The 26,278-nt window shown below is 32.1% G+C and overlaps 1 protein-coding gene across 1 annotated transcript in view; it reads right to left on the bottom strand.

The window, feature by feature from the left end:
• The window catches only part of LOC136971333 (HUWE1-associated protein modifying stress responses-like), a 44,590-nt gene that overhangs the window by 15,776 nt on the left and 2,536 nt on the right, over nt 1-26,278 (bottom strand). Inside the window, exon 2 of the mRNA XM_067265788.1 lies at nt 2,183-2,254. Coding sequence (XP_067121889.1) covers nt 2,183-2,254 — 72 coding nt within the window. The remainder of the gene's footprint in view (nt 1-2,182; nt 2,255-26,278) is intronic.

Here is a 26,278-nt window from a genome sequence, read left to right as displayed (position 1 = left end):
GACCCTTGAGATTTACAAGGCGTCTAAATCAGGGAAATGCATTAATTTCAAAGATGGAAACGTTTTATCATATGCGTGGAGATATGTCTCCGAAGTACACCCGCAATGGTAGCATATCAGAGTAGTGATATGCTACCATGCGGGTGTACGGATCCATCAGAGTAGTACGGATGTACGCAGTCATTTTTTATGATTATATTATAGGCATTAAAAACAAGTTGGATCATTCGCAATTATGGCACGCGGTGAGAGGTTCGATCGTTTGAACTTTGAAAGAATTCTATTGCATTCTATCTCGAAAACCGTCGAATAAAACCTGACGAAGATCGCGGAGGCGATCGAAAACGTTAGTTAAGTGGTCGTTAATGTTAGTACTTAGTACCGGAAATTCGAAAAAAGGCTTAAGAAGGTATAATGGACATCATATGTACCGGTATGAGGATTGTTTCCCATGTAAGAATTTCTAATTTTGCTCTTTTCCGGAGTTGTAAATCATTATAAATGATTGAGAGAATATTAATATTTACATATCAAGTAAAGTTCTCTATAACTTTATAGACTATTGTGTGATCACAACACATTAAATATAACAATAACAATTAAAAGAAACTAAACAGTCTCAAAAGAAAAAAATTATGCAAATTAACATTGAATGTTTATCTTGTAAGCTATATTAAGTGATAAACTTAGTTAAATATTCAAGATTAATTAATATTTGAGTTTTTAAAATTCTTAGTTTGAATTACTATTATATGTATGTTTTGAGTTTTTAGAAACAGCAGTAGAAATTTCAAAGCAATAAAAGCTTATTAATTTCTAAAAGCAAGCAAACAATTTTCTCTCTCTCCAGTTCTAAAGATTAGTTAAGTACTGACTTGCTTAACTAATTAAGTTACTAATTTTTCTACTGCATGTTATTCATTACAAATGGACTTTCATTTAAATTCATTATATCAAAGGATAAAGCCAAAAGACTATAGTCACTTCTTCAGCAGTATTGCTATTCAAATATTGTCACATTATGTTGTGATCAAAATTTATGAAGGCTCAAGTACAAGTATTACTCCTGGAAAAATTAAATTGCAGTAGAGCATCGATTATCCAAACACCGATCAACCGAAACATTGGTTAACCGAAAGCATTCCAGTTGAACTGTGTCATGCTGAATCGAACGTTTTTGCTACTAGATTAACTTCTAAAGTATAATTTATTTTGTTTTCGTATTTCTCAATAAATTTATTTTGTTTGTACAAAGTAAAAAAATAATTTTTAATGATACAATAGCCACGTTTATTATTATAAAAATTTTTGTTAGGCTTAACATCAACAAAAATTCGATGCGAAGACATGCAACGGAGAAAAATTTCAACATGGGATATATTAATACACTATTATTGGGATATACCAATATACTATATTAATGTATTTTTTCATACCTAATTGGTTATCGGAAAAATTGATTTTCTGAACAATCCCAGTCACCAATTGATTCAGATAATCGATTTTCTACTGTAATTACTGGATTTCCAAAACTAAACTTTTGATAATTGATTAAATCTTCTTTATTTAATGAGTATTTATATATCAGGTAATGTAAATGTAAATAAAGATATTTTCTTATATAGAGATTGATAACAAAGGAGTTTGTATATCCTTTAGAGGCAGATAAATCATAATGGGCATCAGAAATTCCATACCAAAGTCTCTTTTCTTTGTATTTTTACTAAAATTAGTTCAAAACATAAATTTGGTAAATCAAAAAATGTCACAGTACTTAAATGTAACATGAGTGAGCGATACACTTGTATATAATTAAAATACAGTTAGATAATTGTAGCCTCGTGCCTTTGTATCTTTCATTGCTATGGTTGTCTTCATAATTCTTTACTAAATACAAAAGGGATTATTGTTAAAGAAAATAGTCCATGTTTACCAGTCTATATATTTGTCATAATTCATAATATTTGGATCCTTATTACATGCAAACTGTACTAGTAAAATTATTCACACATTTTTCTTTATTATTATAGAACTTAATTAATTACACAAATTATTTAAAATCTGAAGGCATATACCAAACTAACATATATTGAATTTTTAATAAACAATTAAATTGAAATATTTACAAATATCCTAAAAGTTAATATAAAAATTCTAGTTGCAATTTCTTATTTTTATTTACCTTTATATAGACTTGTAACACTACCTGCAGCATTTTGAAAAGGCACCCATATTGAAACACCATTCTGTCTGTCTGAAAATATATTAAACACATTTTATAAATATGGATGTCTAAATTATATACAAAACTTAGTCAATTACACATCATTCAAATAAACAAAATAAATTTTTTTTAATTGGAATTTAAAATGTACAACTTTTTCTGTAACTTAAAATCAAAATTTTAGTAACAAGTTATAATATACCATATCAATTAACATAAGATTTGCAACTTATGTGGAAAGAAAAAAAAAAAGTGTTGCACAAATTACATATTATAACAAAAGTCTGCTTTGTTGGAGCTCTAAATATCATTTAGAGTGAGCTTGTCAGGCTAGAGTCAAAACTGTGTGAGGCTTCTCTGCATGACATTGCATGCTCAATGCCATGCAGAGCAGCCTTGCAGTTCTCAACCCATCATTTGATCCAGCCATTTCCCCTTCGAATATTTTAACCAGACCAAAAAAATAATTTGGACTAATTTTGACAGTCTAGGATTTTGTAATTTAAACTGTGCTGCTATATTTCATAGGGCCCTAGACAAGATTTGGCCTGTTGAAAAGGACAGCTGGAATTCATGGTAAGTAGTTCATCAAACAGCCCACTACTGACCACTTATACTCTTGTACAGATAATCAGTAGTACAGTAAGACCCCACTTAACATGGGGGATATGTTCCAATAAGTTTGAGTGCTAAATGAAACAGCATTAAATGAAGTCATCTTAACACTTAAATAATGGGAATAAGTGAAATAGAACAGAGAATAAGAAAATTTATCAGTTTTTTTTTTTTGTTTTATTTTGTAACATTTATTGTTAAATACTTTTTTATTACATTAATTATAGACTTAGTTATTGCTAATATTGATATTTATTCATAAACATTCATGAAAACAAAAAAGTTTGAGTAAAGAAGTTATGTTTGTGATGAGGAAGGTACTTCTTCACTTAACATCTTTTGTTTTTTTGTGAAGAAGTCATCTAACATTGTTTGCCTTTTCCTGTTTCGTTCAGCAAGCAATTGTCAATAGCAAGACATTGCATCTTTGACACTTCGTCTTGCCTTTGAACTTCTATCAAAATTTAAATCATTTTGTATAGACTGATCCATAATTTCCATTATAGTGGCTAAACTTTTTATTTTAGAAAATCTGTTGAAAGTTCCTTTTGCTCCTCATCTACAGAAACACTAATTTCATCACCTTCGTGCACCTGTTGTTCTACTAATTCTTTGATACCTTGCGCATTTATATTATTCAACTCTGTCTCATTAGCTAGCTTGACAATTTCATTGACATCAACAATAGATTCTCATGTCAATATCCTTTCTTAGCTCTGGCCATACATACTTCCATACTCCTTTCAAACATTTCTCAGTCACCTCATTCCAGGAAAGATTGATGTTGTCTACAGCATCCATGATACTGTAGTTTTTCCAAAAATCTCCAATGGATTTGATCAACTAAAATAAAGATGAAAGAAAGCCAAGTGATCGTTAAGTTACACTGCATTGTATATGAGAAACAATATCAAAACAACTCTAATGGATTGCTTATCTTCTCCATCACTTTTATCAATCCGTTATTGGAATGTCCGTCACAGATAATAAGCTTTAAAATTTGATATTACACCTTGATCCATTCATTGGTTGGATTAACAAAATTGTATTTGGCAGCAGGAAAACCACTTCTACTGGAATGCATGTTGTTAAATTGAACAAATGCATTGGATGGCTTGGAGCATTACAATCAAAAGTAAAGCTTTCGGTTATAGTTTTTTAAATTCGCAGTAGTGTTTAACAGATGGGCAAAAATGTTCGGTAAACCAATTCTGGAAAATTTTCATAGTGATCCAAGATCTTTTATTGGACTCCCAAATTACTGGTAAAGATGATTTTGAAATTCCCTTTATTACTCTTGGGGGTTTTGGAATGATAAATAAGCAGTGGTTTTAATTTGAAGTCTCCATTATCATTACCACCCAGTAGAAGTGTTAAATGATCTTTTGTGATTTTAAATCCTAATGCTTGCTTTTCTTCACAAGATAAAAATGTATGTTTTGAGTCTCTTCCAGAAAAAACTATTTCATCAATATTGAAAACTAATTCAGGTGGACAATTCCCTCATTTAATGATTGTTCTTAATGTCATTGGAAATGCAGCAGCTGCTTTTGTATCTCCACTGCAGCTTCTCCAGTAATCTGTATGTTATGAAGATTGTTTGTTTTTAAATCAATTGAACTCCCCTTTGACTAGCTATGAAATTTTTGCTTGTGTCACCTTTTTCATTCTGAATATGATTAAAAATTGTTCTCACTTTTTCCATTATAATTGCTTGATTTAATGGCATATTGCATTTAACTTCATCAATCCAGATGAAAAGCCGTTTTTCCATTTCCTCAAACACATTGCTTCTGGTATGTTCCAAACACAAAATAGTTTATTTTGTCAGCTTTTTCTTCTTGTAATTAACATTTGTATTCTTGGAGTTAACTGCAAAGTTAGATGAAAAAGATAATTTACTATCTGGTATTCTTCCTCCAAACTGAAGAGTACTCTCTCAAGCACTTTCAACTAAATAAAATATCTTTATGTTAACCACATATCATGTTCAATATAATCAATAAATAATCAGCTACTAAATGAATTTCATTCAATCTCTTACCAATGAGGTATCAAAACACAATAGTCTCTACAGTCTGACATATCCAGTAATCTGATACACTATCAAGGGGCAGCACACATGAAATTTTCATATTACTACTTGATGTACCTGGTATGTGATGGAGAGAGGCCGATCTATGTGTATACTGTCAGTCACTAGTTGGTTATTGCACATGCAGTTGCAAACAGTCTCAACCAAGATTAATACAATAAACTAACCTATAAATTCCAAGTGTGTTTTTTTACAGTACACTCACACACACACACACACACACAAAAATCCAGTAATGTGACACCTGTTGGTCTGATATACATTAGATTACAGAGACTCTACTGTATTTGTATCACCAGAAAACGTTCTTTTACAAAGAAGATAATTCTAGGCTGATCCAATTGAATCAGCTTTCGATAATTGTAAGCTATCAAAAGTCTTTGCAATTTTGAATAAAAAGTTAGTTTTATTTTTATAACTAATATTACAAAATTAGTTAACTGTTACATATCCAAATTTTCTAAGATTATTATTTTTGTAATATATCAGATCTCATTTATTTTGATTCACTAAATAAAGCGTAATGCATTCTATGTTGAATTTGCTCTCTCCAACTGGAAAAATATTTGTACATACATTTACTATTAACATAATGTATATCAAAACACTAATAAAACATCTTAATTTAATACTATTTGTGGTAGTGGGTCCAATGTTAAATACTATGATTTATATCATAACTAAAATATTTAACATTGATATCATTTTCAGACATCTGGTAAGCAAATTTTAAAATTCACACTTTTGTTTATATGTAATTGAAAAGTTGTGACCAAATACATTGCATGATGTAAATTACAGCAATTACTATACTAAACTGGTCATTTTCAGTTTGGTACAGCAACAATGCCTTCTGCTAAATCATACACAACATAGTTTATGTCACAATTATGTAAATACAGTAATTATATACTCCCATATAATAATAATATAAAAGCTAGCAAAGCAGACAGATGGTGAGGGGTTTGAGGACATGTAAACAGAAGATTAGCTATTGAGAGCAGAGTACCAGACACAGCTGCAGAACTACATATGGTAAACAGGATGTGATAGTTACTGAAAATTTGCAAGACCGCAAAAAGGAAAATAATAGTGATGTTGTGGCCGACGTTTTCAATGCAAAAATGCAAAAACGTGTATGTCGAACATTCAGTGCCTCCATCCTGCAAACCTAGAAGTTTGACAATGATGTTTGGAATGTCAAGCATGATTCCACTGACGTTCCAAATGCCATTGTCAAACTTCTAGGCTTACAGGATGGTGGCACTAAACGTCTGATGTACATGTTTTCACATTAAAAAAGTCAGCTGCAACCTCGCTAATAAACTGGAAAAAATACTAAAGCTGCCAACAACAGCTACCAAGCTTTTAAAAATATACAATACTATTGGAGGTACAAGAAGTTACAAGAACTGCACCCTTATTCCTGAGCACAATCTCCAGTTTAAGTGAGCTTTTGAAAGCAGTTTCTTGGTTCCCTTATACTGAAGTCAAAGGATACAAATAAAAAAGCCTATCAAAACAAAACTGTTGTAATTCCTCCACAATCGTCTTAAAACATTAGACTAATGTTCCTAATATAAATAAATCACCTGCAAAACTTCAAAATATTTCTGAGATGTCACATCCTTTAGCTTAACAACATAGGCTCGGTCCACAAGAACCTAAACATCATGAATACTGAGATTTACCTGTATTTCCCACTTATTTACCCTGTCTTATAACTCTAAGCATTTTATTATTATGAAATGTCTCTAAACAATAATTCCAGTTATAGAATCTTCTCTAAAATTTCAATTACAGTAAAACCTCACTTATGTGGCCACCATCAGGGTATACAATTACGGGTCAAATACGTGAGATGGTCACCTAGGTGTGAGGTTACGAAAAAAATTGACCCAGAACTGTAATTAGAGTACTGCTATCCACAGACTATTTTCAGGTTCGAATATGATATGCACAATTGAATGCGAAGTTTAAATGCTAAAAGTTTTTTAAAACTTGGCATTCGATTGTGTGTGTTATATTTGAATTTTGTAGAAACATGAAAATAGTTGTTTAAAAACAAAACAATCAAAAGCATTCATTTTATTTACTTTTATAATCTATTAAACTGTAAAATCTGAAATTTTGCATACTACCTAAGGAAACAATTATCTTTTGAACAAGATTTTCATAATTATTATAGGCATTTGGAGACAAAAATTGACCCCCGAAAATCAGCAACTCTGATTCTCGTGTAGTCAGTGTTTTTTCACTTGGCGCAGAGTTACTACCATGACACTACATTTATACTAGAAAAATGTATAAATCTAAGAAGTAATAAAAATACAGAAATGCCTTGCTCATTTTACAAAGTGATTAGGTTCCCAGCCACTGTGCATTAAGTGAATCATTTGTAAATTATAATATAAGCCTATTTAAATGAAATTAATTCCTTCAGTATGAAAATTAAGAAGTGATCAACTTTTAACAATTGTGATTATTTTATAATAATTTTACATAAATAATACTTGATGTATAAGACAAAAGTTAAATCAAAAATTATTAACATATTGAAAATGAAGACAAGGACTTAATTAGATTAGTTCAGTTGAGAGTCAATTAGATTGGAAGGTTTTGTGGCTTTCTCTGGTTAAGAACTGATGTAGGATGTCTGTTGGTCTTTTTGCTTCTCTCCTCCAAGATATTATAATATGGTTGGAGCATGCTTACAACTCTGGTGAAAGAATGCGTTCCCAGTCCGAATCATAATCACAAAGATCCACAGGCAGTTTGTATCTGTGCTAAAGCTTCTTTAGATGTCTTTTACGTGACAACCTGAGCAGTACAGTTTCCTGAACTTCTTTGTCTTCTTTAGCAAGTTGTACTGCCAACTCTTGGAAATCTTCCTTAGAAAGTGGCTATCCTTGACTTTCTAGCAACTCATTAACATCAATGTCAACGTCCTTGGACATTCCACATATATCATTGACTATATCTGAAATAGGCTTGAACCCAAAAAAGTCAAGCTGCATCAAACCACAGTATCTACTAGATATCATTCTTATATGACTAACAATTTCCAGGCTGCTGAAAAGTTTGTTATGCTCTTAAGAACATAAATTGTTTTCTGGATTTCTAGTAGTCTCTCAGACCACTGGAAATACCTGTATTACCTCATCAATCCTCTGAAGATTGTGCATAAATAATATGCCTTGAAGGCTGCAATGAGATCCTGGTCCATTGGCTGCAAAAGAGATGAGTGTTGGGTGACAAATAAATCACTAACATCCAAGGCATTGCAAAGCATGCATAAATCTTCAAGGTTTGTTGGATGACAAGGAGCACTGTCAAAAACTCAAACAACTTTATTTGGCAAGTTAATTGTAGCACAAAATTTTACTACCTCTGGACAAATGTATGAAGCATACCATTCAGTAAAAATTGTCCGAGTTACCTGTGCTTTTTTTTTTTAAATTAAAACTCCAGACAACAGGCAAACAAGTGTTATCAATGCATTTCATAATTTGGATGTTTCTGCAGCAACAATGGCTTTAGTTTGAATGTGCCTGACATTCAAACTAAAGGCATTTATTGCTGCTGGATGACACATTGTCATCCAGCAGCAATGTAAGTCATAAGTGTAAGTAATGTATAATATTTTGCAGCCTGAAAAGTAGGATTAGCTTTCTCATCAGAAACTGTGTCCTATTAGGCACTTTATCCAGTACAAGACCGTTTCATCCATATTAAAAGTCAAGTCAGGGATGTGTCCACCTTCATAAATTGTTTTCTGGAATTCAATTAGATATTTATTTGCTACAGTAATATCAGCACTAACTGCTTTACTGTAAATTTTAACATTGTAAATGTGTATGATTTTTTAGCACAAAAACCAACAGCTACTGGCCACTAATGACTCTTTCACCAACCACTTATTTTATTAAACAAGGACCTTACATTGCCATGATTACTGTTTGGGATACAAAATTGTTCTTTTGATTCATATCATCAATCCATAGCACCAATAATTTTTCCAAATTTCTGTTACTTCTTGTATACAATGTCTTTGAAGTATCTGAATCAACAATTCTTATAAATGAAAATTATCTTCTCTGAATTGGTTACTATTGTTGAAACTGTAGAAGGTGCCAACTTTAATGCATTACACACATCAGAATGGTATTCACCTGATTTGATTGTCAAATTATGTCCTATTTCTGCTGAATAGTAATTAGAGATGTGACCAATACCAATATTCTGATTTTTTCAATAAATATCCACATTGTTTTGTCATAGCAGGGATTCAAACAAGGCAATGGACATACCATGCTGTAAAACTAACTCACAGTAGACAGAGCATCCTTTCTGCACAATTTTCCACTGATGGCTACATGGCACACAGTTGTTGCTTTTGGCAAATTTCCACATAGTAGGGAGTGCTGCTTTGCAGAAGACCAGATGCAAATTTCTTTTTATACAATCAAAATAAACAAAAGCACCATCTCTTGCTGTGACTGGTTAGAACTTGTCACAACCAAACCACTTGGTCTATGTTATCATCTGATTTCTATCATCTTTGTAGACTTCATATTGTTGCTCATACAAAAAAATCAAATGATTATTGTTACAATAAATGGCATAAAATAGTATGCATCAATATTTTTTTCTTACATTTGTAAATATGATAGAGTTAGATTTACTGCATTGTTTAGATCAGTTTTCTTTCTTTATTTTCTACTCAAACACTCAGACTAGAGTGGAAGTATAGTTAAACTTATTAGAGAACCTTCTTAAATAAGTTTCCAGTAAGTTATCACCTTTAGAACGACTAATGTTTTCAATCCTTTGCCTGGATCTTCATCAAGTCAACTGTTCTAGAATCAAAATGCTTCAAACATTATTGCAAATGCTGCAATTCATAAATTGAACATTGTCACAAACAGTGCATTTTGTAAATATCTGTTTTTTAAAAATGTTCTGTTTATCAAATGTGTCTCCAATTTGAATTCATTGCATGTCGTCGTTATCACAAATTGCTGTATTAAGAGCATTTCAAACAGATAATTCTTCAAAATTAATTTTAATGTTATAAATTTCATCTTTCTTTCTCTGGTTCTAGAAATAATTTATATAGCTATCAAATTAATTGTTTTTCTCTAGAAAGTGAAATAAAATTTTGCATAAGTAACAATATTAATAAACATTCGTAAGATTTTCATTGAAAAGTATTGATCCAAACAACCTAACAGAATAGGTTTGGTGATACTTCACAATCCAGTTGATGATTTGGCAATGATTTTTCTATATTATAAATTTATTCAAGGTGTGTTTAAATTTTTTCCTAAAAACAGGACCAGAGTGGGACCTAGGTAAACTAGATAATTACAACTGCCTAGGGCCTGGATCTGAAAGGAGCTATAAATTGATTTGTATATATTTTCATTTCTTTATATTTGAATCAGTATTAGGTCTGGCTGGAAGTGTACAGTGCAATAATGGCTGGAGCTTCTAGACAAAAACAAATTATCTTAGTATAAAAGTTAGCTGTCGTTAATGGCATTAATGCAAGATTAAAGCAAATGGCAGTGTGAAAAAGCACGGGTTTTCACATTCACTGGTGGCAACTTTCTGAAGAGAAGAAAGGAAATGAAAGAAACAGTCAACTCAAATTTTGTTAATCTGTTGAGAAAACAAATGAAGACTGTAACTTATAATGATGTAAATACTGTAACTCAAATGGTTTCAAGGAACAATGTCACAATAAAAATAAAAAATATATATAAAAAAAGCATTACTTTAAAATGTTTTTTAAATATATTTTTTATTTTCTATTGTTTAGCTTGCTATATGTATGTAACACCTCTAATAACTCTAATAAAGGAGGAGGGGCTGCCTGCTTTTGCAAACTTAGCTCACTAGGAAGAAAAAAGGGTATGAAAATTGTATTATATTTGCTAGGCTTAATGAAACAGAAAATAAAGCAGTCTGCATGCACTCACCTCTGCCCAGGAATCCAACAATAAACTTAGGCAACTCCTTCGTTCAAACACAAGCCTACAGCTAAAACGGATTACCATCCCGAATACTACAGCACAGTTTTATTGCGATACACAGAAGTTTCCATGTTATTTCTTACACATGCTTAAAATTTCTTCTGGTTGTGGGCCTCAAACATTGCTAAGCCTGTGAAGTCAGTGAGGGTGATTTTTATAATCCTGGGTTGAAGGTCATCTTCTAGACCAGTGATTCTCAAAGTGGGGGTTGCAAAAAATATTTGGGGGGGGGTCGCTGAAAAATTGATGCCAGATCAATTTTTTTTCAAATATTTTATAAATTTACTATGGATTCATGTTTAAAAATAATAGAAATAAAAAATATATAAAATAATTTTTACTTAAATACAGGGTGCGGCAGAAAGAACGTTCTGATTTGGCAGAAGCATTGCTTTGCTCATAATAGAGACACAGCAGTAGGCATGGTCTCTTTTGATCTGTTTGGGCATGCCATTTGTAGTTACTGTCATGGCGTGGAGCGGAGAGCATCGTGCTTTTGTTGTTGAAGAGTTTGTTACGAACAGTGAATCTGTGATAATGATGCAATGGGCCTTCTGAATACGCTTTCAGCTCGGGGGTCACGATCCGGTTCCGGCTGCACCAACAATTCATCGTTTGGTTTCAAATTTTAGACGAACAGGTTCAGCTTTAAAAAGAAAGAGTCCTGGCCGCCCTAGAAGTGTAACAAGACCAGAAGATGTGGAAGTTGTTAGAGCTTCCATACAGTGCTATTGTCAATTGCTTGAAAATTTTCTTTGTCTATGAGTTAACAGTTTACTCGACGATCATGATCCAGAAGATGTATGGTTTCAGCAAGATGACGCCACGTCGCATACCTCTAGAAGGTCACTTGGAATTCTCAGAAACTTGTTTCCGGGCCATCTTTTCTCTTTACGGGGTGATATTGGTTAGCCATCGTGTTTGCCAGATTTGACCCCATGTGATTATTTTCTGTGGGGCTATCTCAAATCAAAAGTGTACCAACACCGACCAACAAATTTGCAAGAACTCAAGGCAGCAATTACGCAAGAAATCAAGGCAATTCCGCTGGACATGGTCCACAGATCATTGCAAAATTTCTGAAAAAGACTTCAAAACTGCATCGACATTGACAGTCGCCATTTAACTGATGTACTCTTCAAAACCTACTGGATGACAATGGCATACTGTGTACTTATCATGTATAAAAGACTTTTTTCTCTATCTTGCTTTGTATTTTTTTTATTGTTGTTCCAAATCAGAACATTCTTTCTGCCGCACCCTGTAAATTGCACATATAAATATTTTAATACGAGCCTAACATTCATAAATTTGTGTGCTATTGGGGAATCCCCTGAGTTCCACTCTCAGCCTAAACTATGATAGAACAACATTGTCATTTGGAATGGTGTTTGCTAGCAGCGTTGCATCTGTAGGCAAGTCGAGTTAGAAATACAGTAGAGCATCGATTATCCGAATACCGATCAACTGAAACTTTTCAGTCGGCAAATTTAAATTTCCGCTAGTGCTGTGGTGCTGCAATATTTGGCTATGTCTTGGGCTACTCCAAAATTATTTTAGTTCGTATGCATTTTTAGCTGGCAGCACTGGAGCAACCTTGAGGGGTACTTAACCCCTCCCTCCGGTATGTTTTCCTACACGTATTCATTCTTCGGGGGTCCTTTGAAATTTTTAAGTGCAAAAGGGGGGGGGTCGCGGACCAAAAAGTTTGAAAAACACTGCTCTAGACAATTACAAATTTCTCTCAAGAGAATGAATTCTACATTAAAGAAACTTAAAGCAGAAGATTTCTATTAAGCTTATAAAGAATTGTTTAAGGAATGGTTTCAGGAAGGTATCATAGAAGAGGTACCAGTAAGTGAAACTAAAGCATACTGAGCATGTAATAAAAAAAAATAGTATGACCAAGTAATTAATTCCTCATAGAAACAGAATGGAACATCCAGTATTAACAAAGGTCTTGAAAAGGAATAAACCTTATAACAACTCACTTGTCTACAGAAAGTGTAGTGTAGTGTTAGATATATATATAAAAAAAAGCTTTCTTACAGATAAGTTTGTTTCCACAGACAAAAACTTCATAAGATTTTTATGGAATGGAAGCAATGACAGTGGAAAAGTGATGTTTGATGTATCTTGCAGTCCTTTCTTACTTGGTGCTGTAATTCAGTACCATATTGTTCACTTGCTGCAATGATGACATAACTCAAAATTTTGTTTTTGAGTTGTTTGTATAAAAATAGTAGTTCTGTCTTATACTTTTTACTGCTAGAACAACATAATTGAGTTTTTAAAACTTGCCACAAAAGAATAGTTGTATCACTATTATATCACAATTTATCAAGTTTGTTTACTTTGATACTATTTTATCTCAGTCACAACTTTGAAGTTAGTGGAAAGATCATTTGAATTTTAAAAAGAATGTCATAGCTGATATTGTTGCAATATTGCTGCAAATGTAAATAAAATTTCTTTTTATTTTTATCATTAAAAATGATTATTTTAACTTGAGTCTTTATTGATGAAATAACGTGCATGACTCATGCTGGAATTACAGTAGAGCGTCGTTTATCCGAATCAATTGGGGACTGGGGTTGTTCGGATAACTGATTATTTTCAAAAAAATATATTAACCTAGCCGATGTTGAAATTTTTCTCCATTGTGTATCACTTCGTGTTGAATTTTTGTCGATTTTAAGCCCAACGAAAATTTTTATAATAATAATCAAGACTATTGTATCATTAAAAATTATTTCTTTATTTTGTACAAACAAAATGAAATATATTGAAAAATATAAAAACAAAAAAATTATACTTTAGAAGTTAATCTAGTATCAAAAACATTCGATTCGGCCCTACACAGTCTGACTGGAAAGCTTTCGGATAAACGACGCTCTACTGTATTTTACAATATGATTTCTTGAAAACTTATCTCCCCTTTTCTTGTATTATTTCTTAGAACATTATTATAAAAATATTTCTTCATTTCCTATTTATGAATTTTGAATTAAAATTTTTATCAATAGGTATAATTATTTTCCAATTTTTACTGCATAGTACTTCTTGGTATTATCAATTTTATAACTACTATGTATTCAAATACATGTATCATTGTGAATTTTTTTTTTTTCAGGTAATTTAGTAGGTCCTAGGCAGTCTTAAAAATTGCAATGCTGGGAATAGTTGTGTTGCCTCTAGCAATAGTGGAGAGAGTTCCAGTTCTTCATTCTCTATGGATCTTCCTTTGAAGACTGACAATTTAATTGGTGATAAGACACGTACAGTACATATGGATGAAATTGAAAGTTTACAGTATGAAAAAACATCCTGAAATTGGAAATTTAAAGTTGATAATGCTAATCATATCATTACTACCACCATAGAAAGACCAGAAAAATGATCTTGTGTCCTTAGTTAATAAAAACTGCATACTTCAAATGATATGGTTTTGTAAAGTATATGAAGTTCAGCTAAAGTTAATTTTTTTAAAAGTTTTATCTTCATTGTTTTCATGTCAGTGACAATCTACAATAATAACACAATTTAGAATAATTCAGAATAAAAACGGCAACTAAATCTTTTTTTTTTTTTAAATAGCAGCATCATAATACAAAATAAATCTTCATTGAAAAAGGAATTTTACATCAAGAGTGTCATAAGTCAGAATAATGACTGTTTTAATGGTAAATGATAATTCAATATATTCTGAATAATAATAATAAAAAATTTAGTGTGGCAAAATTATTGTATTATACCAATATGGCATTTCAATATGATAATCTTACAAAATTACGATAATGCAAAACATTCAAACTTATTTTCTAGAAAAATCATGGGTTTTGAATTACGTTATGTAGTAAATGAGCTATATTCAGTTGATTTTAGAATGAAATAAGAAAGGAGGTGATTCAATACATTCAAAAGACATGATCTGGAAAACTATAAAGTGTTTTTATGTTGACAACTGTGTAACAAGTATTCAAAATCAAAGTGAGTTCAAATGTTTTATGCAAGTGGCTACTGTTATTATGGCTAAACAAACATTTGAACTGAAAAGGTGGAAGTATACAGACCCAACTTTTGAATTATATGGCTGCTACAAATACTCTGGGATTGGAATAGCGATGCATTTCAAATAAATCTGGACAATTTGTAATGTATGTGTTTTGAAAGGATTTCAAAGAAGATAATTTTAGGAACTGTTCTTTGAACTTTTATTCTTTATATAAAAGATACATGGCAATGCCCAATGAACAAAGTAAACCACTCCCCACATTAACAATGAGAAAATACTCCTACTCTTTAAATACAGGTAACACTATTACACTAAAACAAAGGAAGTTGATTGGGAGAAGCTGATGAAAGTCTGATAAACAATATTTTAAATTATATTTGGACCATATAAGGATTTCTAGATGGTAATATAATGAGAATATTTACAACAATTGTTCTTTATATATTTTCTGTGATTCAAGTAAACTTGTTTAAGTTTTTGCATCCTATATTTATGTTGAAACTAGGGTTTCTCAAATGGGATCCCAGTTGTCTTTTCATCCCAGGAAATCATGCAAATTTCTTAAAAGTTCACTTTTTTCTTATTTTGTGTTAAGGTTGAGGAAATTTTGCAAATAGAAAGTATAATAACTCAAACTGTCAGAATACATTTGTATTTATTAATTCTAAACCAACTTATTAGTTTTTTACATTTTTCTTGTTATGACATGTCACAAATGGTCAATAATCAATACATTATTTGTGGCAGGACTGAAAATTCTTCACTTGTCAGAACCTGTAATATCTGGAATTATTGTGCTTATGCTGTCTTAATTTTTAAAAATGCCCAGTGGCTTTAATAACTGCGTAATGCCAGGTTGTGCAAATTGGGCATGGATACAAACGAGTACGAAGTGTGCAAGTATGAAGTTGAGGTTTTTCTTCATAAACCTGATTATTAAAGCCAAACGAACTGCCGAATTATTGGGTTATAAGGTTGATGTTTCTATTAAAGCAGATGAGGTAAACAAATAAAGAATACTAGAGAGCAAAAGAAGTACAGTAGAGCGTCGATAAGTGGAACGTCGGTAAGTGGAACGATTTTCAGTCGGACTGTGTCGTGCTGAATCGAATGTTTTTGATACTAAATTTACTTCTAAAGTATAATTTTCATGTTTTTTATATTCTTTAATATATTTATTTTGTTTGTACAAAATGCAGAAATAATTTTTAACGATACGATAGCCTCGATGATTATTATAAAAATTTTCGTTAGGCTTAAAATCGACGAAAATTCAACAGGAAGCGACACGCAACAGAGAAAAATTCAACAGGAAGCAATACGCAATGGAGAAAAATCTGAACATCGGACAGGTTAATGTATTTTTTCGTACAAAGTCGGAAACTGGAACAAATCATTAACTGGAAGGACCCCAGTCCCCAATCGGTTCCACTTATCGACGCTCTACTGCAGGGGTTCCCAACCTTTTTGTACCTAAGAGCACATTCTAGAATACCGGCCGGACGGCGGGCACCATTTATTTTTTCAAGGTGAATTTATACTTGGACATATTTAATAATACATACACATAATGTACAGAAAACATTTAATTCCAAAAACGTAATAAAACATACACAAGACTATTAACAATAATTTTTACAAAACAAGTAATTACTAAACAATGCATACAAAATCTACAGAGTATAAAAATTCTTTATAAAAAATATAAATCTGAAAGTAAATGTGATTTTTGGCATTGCATTTCATTGGCCATTGCTTCGTAATTAGGAGAGTATGATGATATTCCTGCTCGTAAGCAATCGTCAAGGTGTTCATCTGTAAGTCGTGATCTGTACTTTGATTTTATGATATTCAGAACGGACCGGTTTATTTCATTTCAGGTATGGGAAATTTGGTTGGTGAAGATTTGGCGGAGGAGAAAAAGAGATCGGTCGCATTTCGCTTTTTGCTTTTATCTGTGTTGGACGCCATTTCTACTTTTGAGTGGTTAATCATTAAAAACGAAAAAACTTTTACATAGCATTTTATTGAAAACCAAAATATCTTTATTTTTATCGTGGTCACACAGCGGCAGGCACACGTAAAACGATCGGCGGGCGCTATGGTGCCCGCGGGCATAGGGTTGGGGACCACTGCTCTACTGTACTACAATCTTGAAAACAAACTAGAAATCTTCCAGGCTACAGGTAAAAAAAAAAACATAACATCTGTTTTTTGTTAAATGCATTAAACACGATTCCACTCACATCAATTGAATCGGAAAGGGCATTCTCAGTAGCGGGATTTTTCATTAGTAAAATAAGAATCAGTTTGAGTATTGGAGTATTGACCATCTTTGCTTTTTAAAATCTTTATAAAAATTTACAATAATATTTTGTATTATGTTTTATTTAAATCACGAAAATTACCTTTTAAGTTCATTTTTTTAAATTTTCAACTCAATTCAAAGCATTTTTATTAATGTTGTTGTTATATGTAGTTTCCAGAAAACTAATACATTTTTTCTATTTGTGAAAATTTCTACATAATTCAAAGGTAATTTTTAATATGTATCTTACACAGCATTATTAATATGATTTTGGAGGTTGCAGAACATATTAAATTACCTCAAAAAATGAAAAATAATTACAGTAAGTCCTCTACTTATGAACTTAATCCGTTCGTAGCAGTTGTTCACAAGTCGAAAAGTTCGTAACTTGAAAAGATGATGTTTGGTGCAAAAACTCAAATACAACGTTGTTTTTACAATTATGTAATGTTTAGGCTACTTGAATAATGTTGAATTAAGATTGTTAAAGGGAAGTATAAATTCAAATCAATCACATGTACAGTACATTATTTATTAAAATTACTCATTTAAAACAACTACAAATGTACATATGTATGTACTGTAAATGTTTTAATGTAGAACTTCAAAAATAAACTTGACTATACATAAAAAATAACCAACTGCACTTTAACTCGCCATCTGTCGGCTTTGTTTGTAATTTCGAAAGTTCGTAAGTCGAATGTTTATAAGTAGAGGACTGCCTGTATATTATTTGATTTCATGATAGTTTGTATATCTTAAAAATAATTCATTCTATCCCGGAATTTCTCAGAATCCTGGGAAACAGTTCACTTTTATTCTGGAATCCCGGGACAAGCAAAAGACCGGGAAATGAGAAACTTTAGTTGAAACTAAAGACTTAATAAAAAGGTACAGTTATTACAATCTAGAACTAAAGTCATCTTGTCGTAAAAGAAAAATGGTTAGTGTTGCTTATGGCAACAATTGTTTCATGTCTTGCCTTATCTAAGATGAAAGAGTTTCAGACTTAATGTGTATTTCTGGGCTGAGTCTACTATTGTTCTCACATGGAGAAAAAAAAATGCAAGATGCTTTTGTTCATAACAAATTTCAGGAAATACAGTAGAGTCCTGGAAACTATTTTTGATAACAAGACATTCCATTATACTTGTCATATTGTTAAAAAGGTAATCTAATTTTTACTCCTATATCTTAACACTAGGATCAAATAAGTTACTATTCTTCACTAGCAACACTTAAAAATTGCATTAATTCTACATGTTAACAAAGACCCTTTTCCAAGGTGTCATTGCAAAATGCCACAATGCAAACATCACTAACTCAAAAGCAGCCACTGAATAGCCAATAGTTTTAAAATTAAAATTTAACTACAAATAGAAATATTCACTATTGGTACATAGTTAATACATATATGAATTTGCATCATAATATCTTTACGAAAATTCTGCTAATTAGACTAGTATCATCACTATGCTGCAGAACTCGTCATTTTTGGTAACTTCTTGCCTTCTCAGTCCACATTAAGTTTTTAGGACTATCATAAAACTTTTGACATCTAAAGAAGCTTGTTCCTGGATTATTTATTATTATACACCTATCTAAATACAGGCTGTTCCACCTATCTGTTAGCACCAAAATAACAAGAGTGTTCAAGTTGGCTCTGTTTTCCACTTGAGAAATGGTCTGCTACCAATTTTGTTGTGAATAAAGTAGCTAGAGAAAGGAAAAAGAAAATTGTCTCATCTCTTATTAATCTTTTGTCCAAAACATCACAAGTTTTCATATCATAAAACAGTGAAAATAGATTTGGTTCATTGATCAGTATACAACTGCAAAAACTCAAAGAACAGGCAGTAGATTTACTACATATGAGCTAAACATAGCAAGGAATTTGATCATTATTTGACATAAAAGCAAATCATTTAAAGAGTGAAATTATTAGAAATGCTTAACCAATTTTACGAGGAAATTCTTTAAACTAAAACGAATGTGTTTTGAAGAGATGACACTGTAGAATTTAGAGCACCAGCAATTTTTCCTAGTAAACAGTGTTGTAAGAAACTTGGTAACAGAAGGGCATAAGAAGAGGGGAAGAGATTGACACATCCTGAACTCTTTAAGGAAAAGGTTTTGGACACTTTATGGATGAACTATTTGCTCAGTTTTACTAATCAATCTAGTTTGTAGACAGCATTTGTAATAAAAATTTTATTACTTTTTTGACATTTAATATTCTAATTTTAAAATTTTTTGCAGATGACATTTTTTCCCCTCATAAACAAGTATTTGCTTACAGATCACATTATGTAAAATGCTGCAAAAGATTCTTATTTTACGATCTTCTATTTTTATAGCTGGTTATTTACACCAGCTATAAAAATAGAAGATCGTAAAATAAGAATCTTTTGCAGCATTTTACATAATGTGATCTGTAAGCAAATACTTGTTTATGAGAGGAAAAAATGTCATCTGCATAAAATTTATCTATCTATCTAAATCTATTAACCATATATTGTATTTAAGTGCCTTTTTATCTCGCCAAGATAGATTTGAAAATAATTTAAATATCTCAACTTCAATTTATGACTATAAGTGTTGGGAAATGTAGCTATCAATTGTAGTTTGTAAAAAAATAAATATTTTTGATTATATTGAGCAATTACAAAAAAAATAAATACAGAGTATTCCAAAATGAATGCTACTATTTTAAATTATTGTAATTATGTTAATTATAATCTGAAAAGTGTACAACTTACACCAATTGCTAGAGTAACTGTCCAAGTTTCATCTGTATGAATTCAATATTTTTGCTGTCTACTCCTGCTAGGAAATGCCATTAACGAAAATGGCAACTCCACAACAGTGAAGGCATTGTGTTTTGTGAAAGGAAAAAAAAAACCTATCCTAGAAAGTCTGAATCAATCATCATTATGCAACAAGTAATTTGCAGGAGAGGTAGGATTGTGGCTGAAATGGGAGGTGTGACAGTACATATGCTATAATGAGCATAGGAAGAATTTGAGTATCGGTTGGAGAAATTGTAATGGGCAAATGTGAAGTTTTGACAGTTTTCCAATGTTTTAATATACATCACAACATTCTCAAATAATAAATCAACATAAATTACAATGATTTAAAATGGTAGAATTTTTTTTTGGAAGACACTATTTTTATTTGTGACCTGTTCAGTTATATTATTAAATATAAAATACAAACAGTTATATTATTTAATTATATTAAATTAAATAAGGTATCTATTGCAGAATTGTGAAATGTGGCAACAGAAACATGACTACCACCATTTAATAGCTATGAATATCTACTCTGTATATGCTTAGTCTCAGTTTATGTTGTCATTGGGTAACAATCAAGTTTAAAGGTAAACACCTCTTCCTTATTCTGTGCAAAGCTAGAAATAATCAATTTGGTAAAGTTATTATGAAGCATCACAAACACTCAAGACGTATTCACAGAATAATAGCAGATCATCTTTTTCTTGCATTACATAAACCAAAAGGATGCTCAAGAAGCTGAAGTTTGATTATTCTGCAATCTCTTTAGAGCACAAATCTAATATCATTATTTTAATTTTGGAAATAAACAAAAGTATAAACTTTACTGGTATCACATCACTTTTGCACATGCAGAATATAAAGGGTGTTACTTTTAACTCTCACAAAACTTTAAACTTTAATAACTTTTCACCTTTTCGGGGATACTATAGATTACTATCTATGGAATTTCGGGACTTTGAGTATATATCTGAACTGAGGGGACCGAGACGAGTTCAACAATACCCTACTTTTGGACCGGAGACGAAAAATAAAAAAAGTTATCATACTTTTTTCAGCGATCGCGCGATGATAGAGAGTCGTGTTGCTCTCCGCTAAGTCGGCCTTGCTATCGCGATCGAGAGTCCCGTCACTTGCCGTTAAAATTGCCTTTAGTAGACGTTTCCCCCTTTTTTACTTCGTTCAAGAACTACCGTGAATCGATCACTAGTTTAGCACATGGCGGCGTGTGGTGGCGCCCATACGAGAGGTCAGTCGGGCCACCATGTTCGCTGCCATAACCAAAATGACGATCACGCGATGATCGGAAGTCACGTCGCTCTCTCCACTCTCGTATCGCGTGTTTAACCCTCCGGGAGATGATCGTAGTCCGACGTCATGGTTTGCAGACTTTACCGCAAGATGGCAGTACTAGCAACTATGGTGCCGTCTTCATGAGAGCATTAAAAAAGTATGGTAAGTGAAAAAGTATGATAACTTTTTTATTTTTCATCTCCGGTCCAAAAATAGGGTACCGTTGAACTCGTCTCGGTCCCCTGAGTTCCAATATATAATCAAAGTCCTGAAATTCCATAGATAGTAATCTATAGTACACCCACCTTTTCACCTGAATAAGAAATAAAATTCGAAAAGTACTATTTAGTGCAATGTTTACATTTTTAATGTCAATTATTGATTAGTGTTAGCAGTCATTTTCAAAATGGTGGCACTCACTTCAGAACATGTGTTTATTGTAAAAAATTATCAAAATTTTAATTCTCCAATTGGTGTTTTATCAGTGTACTAGTTGATGTGCAATCAGTGCTAGCAGAGTTATTGGACCATTCTTCTTCAAAAAGAATGTTACTTCTGCTGCATATGTTGAATTATTGAAAAACAAATTTTATCCCAAAATGCTTGTTTGGCATAAACACAGTCATGCTTGGTTTATGCAAGACTGTGCAAGGCCCCATTGCATGAAGCAAGTATTTACAGTATGTTTGAATGCTTCTCAATGTAATGTAATGGATTAGATTTTAAAAAATATGTTGGTGGGGGTATGGATTAGTTGTCTTATAGCCCTGACTTAAACCCATGAGATTTCTTTTTATGGGGCTATCTTAAAGACAAATTATATCACAATGCTCTTACAACTTCTAGTGTTGATAAACACAATTAAAAATAATAAAAAAAGAAATAATGGTGATTCCAAGAAAGACCTTTATTACCGTTATTGAATGTTTCAAAAAATTGTTTAAAACTATTATTGCAAGCAAAGGTAGTCATTTTGAAAACCTAATTCATTAAATGGAAATATATTCTGTATAATATGCTTTTTGAATTTTTTTTTATCTCAGTTGAAAATTTATTAAAGATTAAGGTTTAAAGTTTTGCACGAACAAAGGTCACTGTGTATGTCGAACATTCTTGTCCTAATTGTGTAGATTTGTGTCTTAAATACTTGAGCCAGAATACAGGCCTACAATATAAGTTGCAATAGAAATGTATAAGTGCTTATATACCAGTAGCATGCTGTCCATGGAAGCCTTGAAAGTGCTGCTTCTCTTGTATTTTCTAAAATATGAATACATTACGTGTGATTATTTTTGTATTTTAACATGCTTTGAATTAATTAAAATTAATATTGTGAGAACCGGGGGGGGGAGCTGCTGCGTGCTTTTGGCCCCACTTATCGGCACGAATTGAAGAGATCCGTCACTGCATCACTGAATGGCTTTAGGAGGGCAAAAGTGAGTGGGGAGGGGGTGAGTAAGTGATAAGGTGTCTGGAGTGACAGGAGACGGTTCCAAATAAACAACACGACTATTTATTGAGATGCAAATATATACAAGCTAAGAGATAAACACACGTACCAATACAGAAGATTAAATACAAAATATAAGGCTATATAGGAATATAGGTTACAAGACGCACTGTGTGTAACAATCTATGCACAGGATGTTCGAACCATATACGTATGTTACTGCTATAAAGCGTGTAACGATCTAGACTATATTGCGCGGATCGTTCAAATCGTTATGAGACCCTAAATCTAGCTTACAACTATTCTACCGAGAGACAGAGAGAGCTTACACATTAAGTCTGTACCTCGGGTACTAGATCCAATCTATGCATGACTATAAGTCCTCGCAGATCTAGGTGATTGTCGGAGGTTATGGCAGGTTGGGCTGGCGGGTCCTGTAGAGCAGGGGTGGCCAACTTTTGTGAACATAAGATCTACTTTTTATCGTAAAAATGTGTCGCAATCGACTTGTTGTCATAGGCATAGTCTAAGTGGGGAGGGGAAGTGTGAAATACATACTATGTTTATACACTGTTTCAGTACGAAGTGCACTCACTGCTTATGAGTCGAGTCATAACTGCATGCATACAGTTGCGTTCGGTTACAAATATAATACATTAAGTCAAGACATCGCTTCCGATTGACCAAAATTGGCTTGGCGATCGACCGATCGATCGCGATCGACTTGTTGGCCACCCCTGCTGTAGAGTATGGCGGAGGCGAGAGATTATAGCCGCCATAGCGTATGGTGGTCAACATCTTTGGTAGCTGTCTGCCTTGTCATTGTCCGCCTGTTGAGGTAGGGTCTCTCAATGTCCGCGCTGTCGATGTCCGCTCTGTGACTGAGATCAGATCCCTTTTTATATTCGTTGGAACGCATGCTGACTCACATATCAGGTGATGGAAGGGGTTAAAAGATCATTGTGTGACTAATAATTGTTTTGGGTTAACGCGACGCAAATTGAACATTTTATCACGTATTATTATCTTATAAGGTCTTATAAGGTGTCCATTCCTCCTAACAAAAGGGAAAAAGTTTAGATGAGTGATAATTGTTTAGATTTAATTCGATCTCTAACCGACTCATCGATGAAATCAAGTGAGACGCGTGTCATTCTCGACCTTTCTGACTTCGGGAAAATAAGCGTAAGTACTTAATGATTAATTCACATAATTAATAATCCTCGCATTCTCACAATATTTTATTATAACCACATTATATATTTTATTATAAATTTCTATACATGTGATAAAAAATGATAAGGTTGCTATTGTATATTCGAATATAAATCCAAATGTGCATATTCCCAATGGAAGTGCTGTATTGTCAAATATGGGACAGCTTCCATGGCCAAAATATTTGAATGGTGTAAAGCAGCCAGATTGCATGCATTTGTGAATGCACTTTAAGAGCACCAACCTCATGCAGTTTAGCTCGTGGATGCTAACACCAAAATATTGAATAACGCTTCCAATGATTCTATCCAGGGTCCCACACAGCTTCCCTATTATCAAATGTCACTGCATGCCACTGATATATATAATAGATGTAATATAGTACAGAATAATTTTGTTAACCTGACAGAACTAATGCAGTTCTGGGTAATCAAATATGCTGCCTTGTTGAAAGTTTTTCCAGTTTTTCAATCTTCTAGACACAATTTTTTATACCTTTGTATGCAAAACTACTTTTATGATTACTTTACATGCCATTTCAATTTTTCCAGGCTATTCTGATCCTTGGTTGACTTGAAACAAGAACACTATTCTTACTTTGTACTTTGTATATGTAAATATGGACACACACTATCAAAGTACACAAACAGTAATATACTGTAGCTGTTTCTGTGATAAATATTGATTCTAAGTATGCAAAATATTTCTGTTTCTCATATCAAACCTTTAAGTCTTTAGAAAAATCATGCACAAACTAACTAGTTTTATCTAACACAGCATCATGTTGTCTTGGCATTTGTCATTTTTAAAAGGAGAACCCACACCCTTTTCCAAGAATTGCAAGTTTTGAGTGCTTTTACATGAAAATCTTAACTGTGGACCTACCCAATGCACCAAAAACCCTCAATAATGAGCTTGACATTCCAGAATACCAGATATTAACAGAATTTCACTGTAATTTAATCACATAATGCTATTAAAATAAAATTTTACAATTTATAAGTATTTAAAAGCTGTTATACATCATGTTTTTCTTTTTAACTTATTTAGATAAATATTTTAAATAAAATTTAATTAATTCAAATACAGTAAAAAAATTTCAAAATATAAACAGTATAAACACTACTGACTACTGTATTTTAATCTACCAAAATCCAACTACCAAAAATTGTTGCTGTTCTCTGTAAAATCTGCAATGTGGCATTAATGTATGTTGCAATTTGATATGTATATTCGATAACACTAGAATAGATTACTGTAGTGCAAGGCCCCCTTAGGCATGGGATCCAATCGGTTTAAATTATATATCAAATGGGACATTGTGAATACTGTTATTATGTTATAGATATAAACACAGTAATTTAAACATTTATTCTGTTTAACATTCTCTTTAATTGCATTAATTACATGTAAGTGGATCTAAGCAATTTTCAGTATAGCTAATATAAATTACTAACAAATTCTTCCTTGAATAAAGGAGTACAGCAAAACTTTGATCTATTGTTTTTGGTGGGACTTGAAGGAAAAAACGATTGATGCTATAAATTTCTTTTGTCAATGTTTTCATTGTTTATCTCATATGAAAAGTGTAGCCTATTTTCCAGTGATACACCTATATGATGGCTTTCTGTAATACTAAACAATATAGCATTTGCGCACAAATGTTCATTTATTCTACATTTAAAAAAAATTGTTAAGAATACTGTAATTTGTTCTATTTTCTTTTGGTAAGAATACCTAGTGTATTGATATATCGAAGGCAACCGATCAAAAAATTTGATATTGTGTAAAATTACATTACTTATATGGTGAACAACAACAGTATAACATGTGCCATCACCATTACTAATAAATCTGAAGACATTGATATTGGTATAAAAGATTGTGGAAAAGTGCATTTCTAAGTTTTTGGATAAAAAGTTCAAAATACATTTTTGTATGTCACAATTTTAATTTTATGTATGTAATATGCTTATAATTTATGATGGCAGCCATCTTAACTTCTGTTTTCAGTACTCAGAACCTCATTGCACTAGTGAACTTAAGCAGAAATAGCTTAACTGTCTTTTAACAAAGTGGCTTTAAGTGATTTTACCATAAAACACAACCAGTTTTGTGTATGAAACGTTTTAACTTTTAAATATGGGGGAGCTTTTATTATTAGTACACAAAAATCAGTGTCTCAATTTAGCATCATCTATTGTGGGTAGAACAATTGATGTGGGATAAT

The sequence above is a fragment of the Centruroides vittatus genome, unplaced genomic scaffold (assembly GCF_030686945.1).
Source record: "Centruroides vittatus isolate TY-2023 unplaced genomic scaffold, ASM3068694v2 contig_2460, whole genome shotgun sequence".
In the NCBI taxonomy this organism is placed as follows: domain Eukaryota; kingdom Metazoa; phylum Arthropoda; class Arachnida; order Scorpiones; family Buthidae; genus Centruroides; species Centruroides vittatus.
The sequence above is the reverse complement of the archived record's forward strand: the minus strand, read 5'-3'. Positions and strand labels throughout refer to the sequence as shown.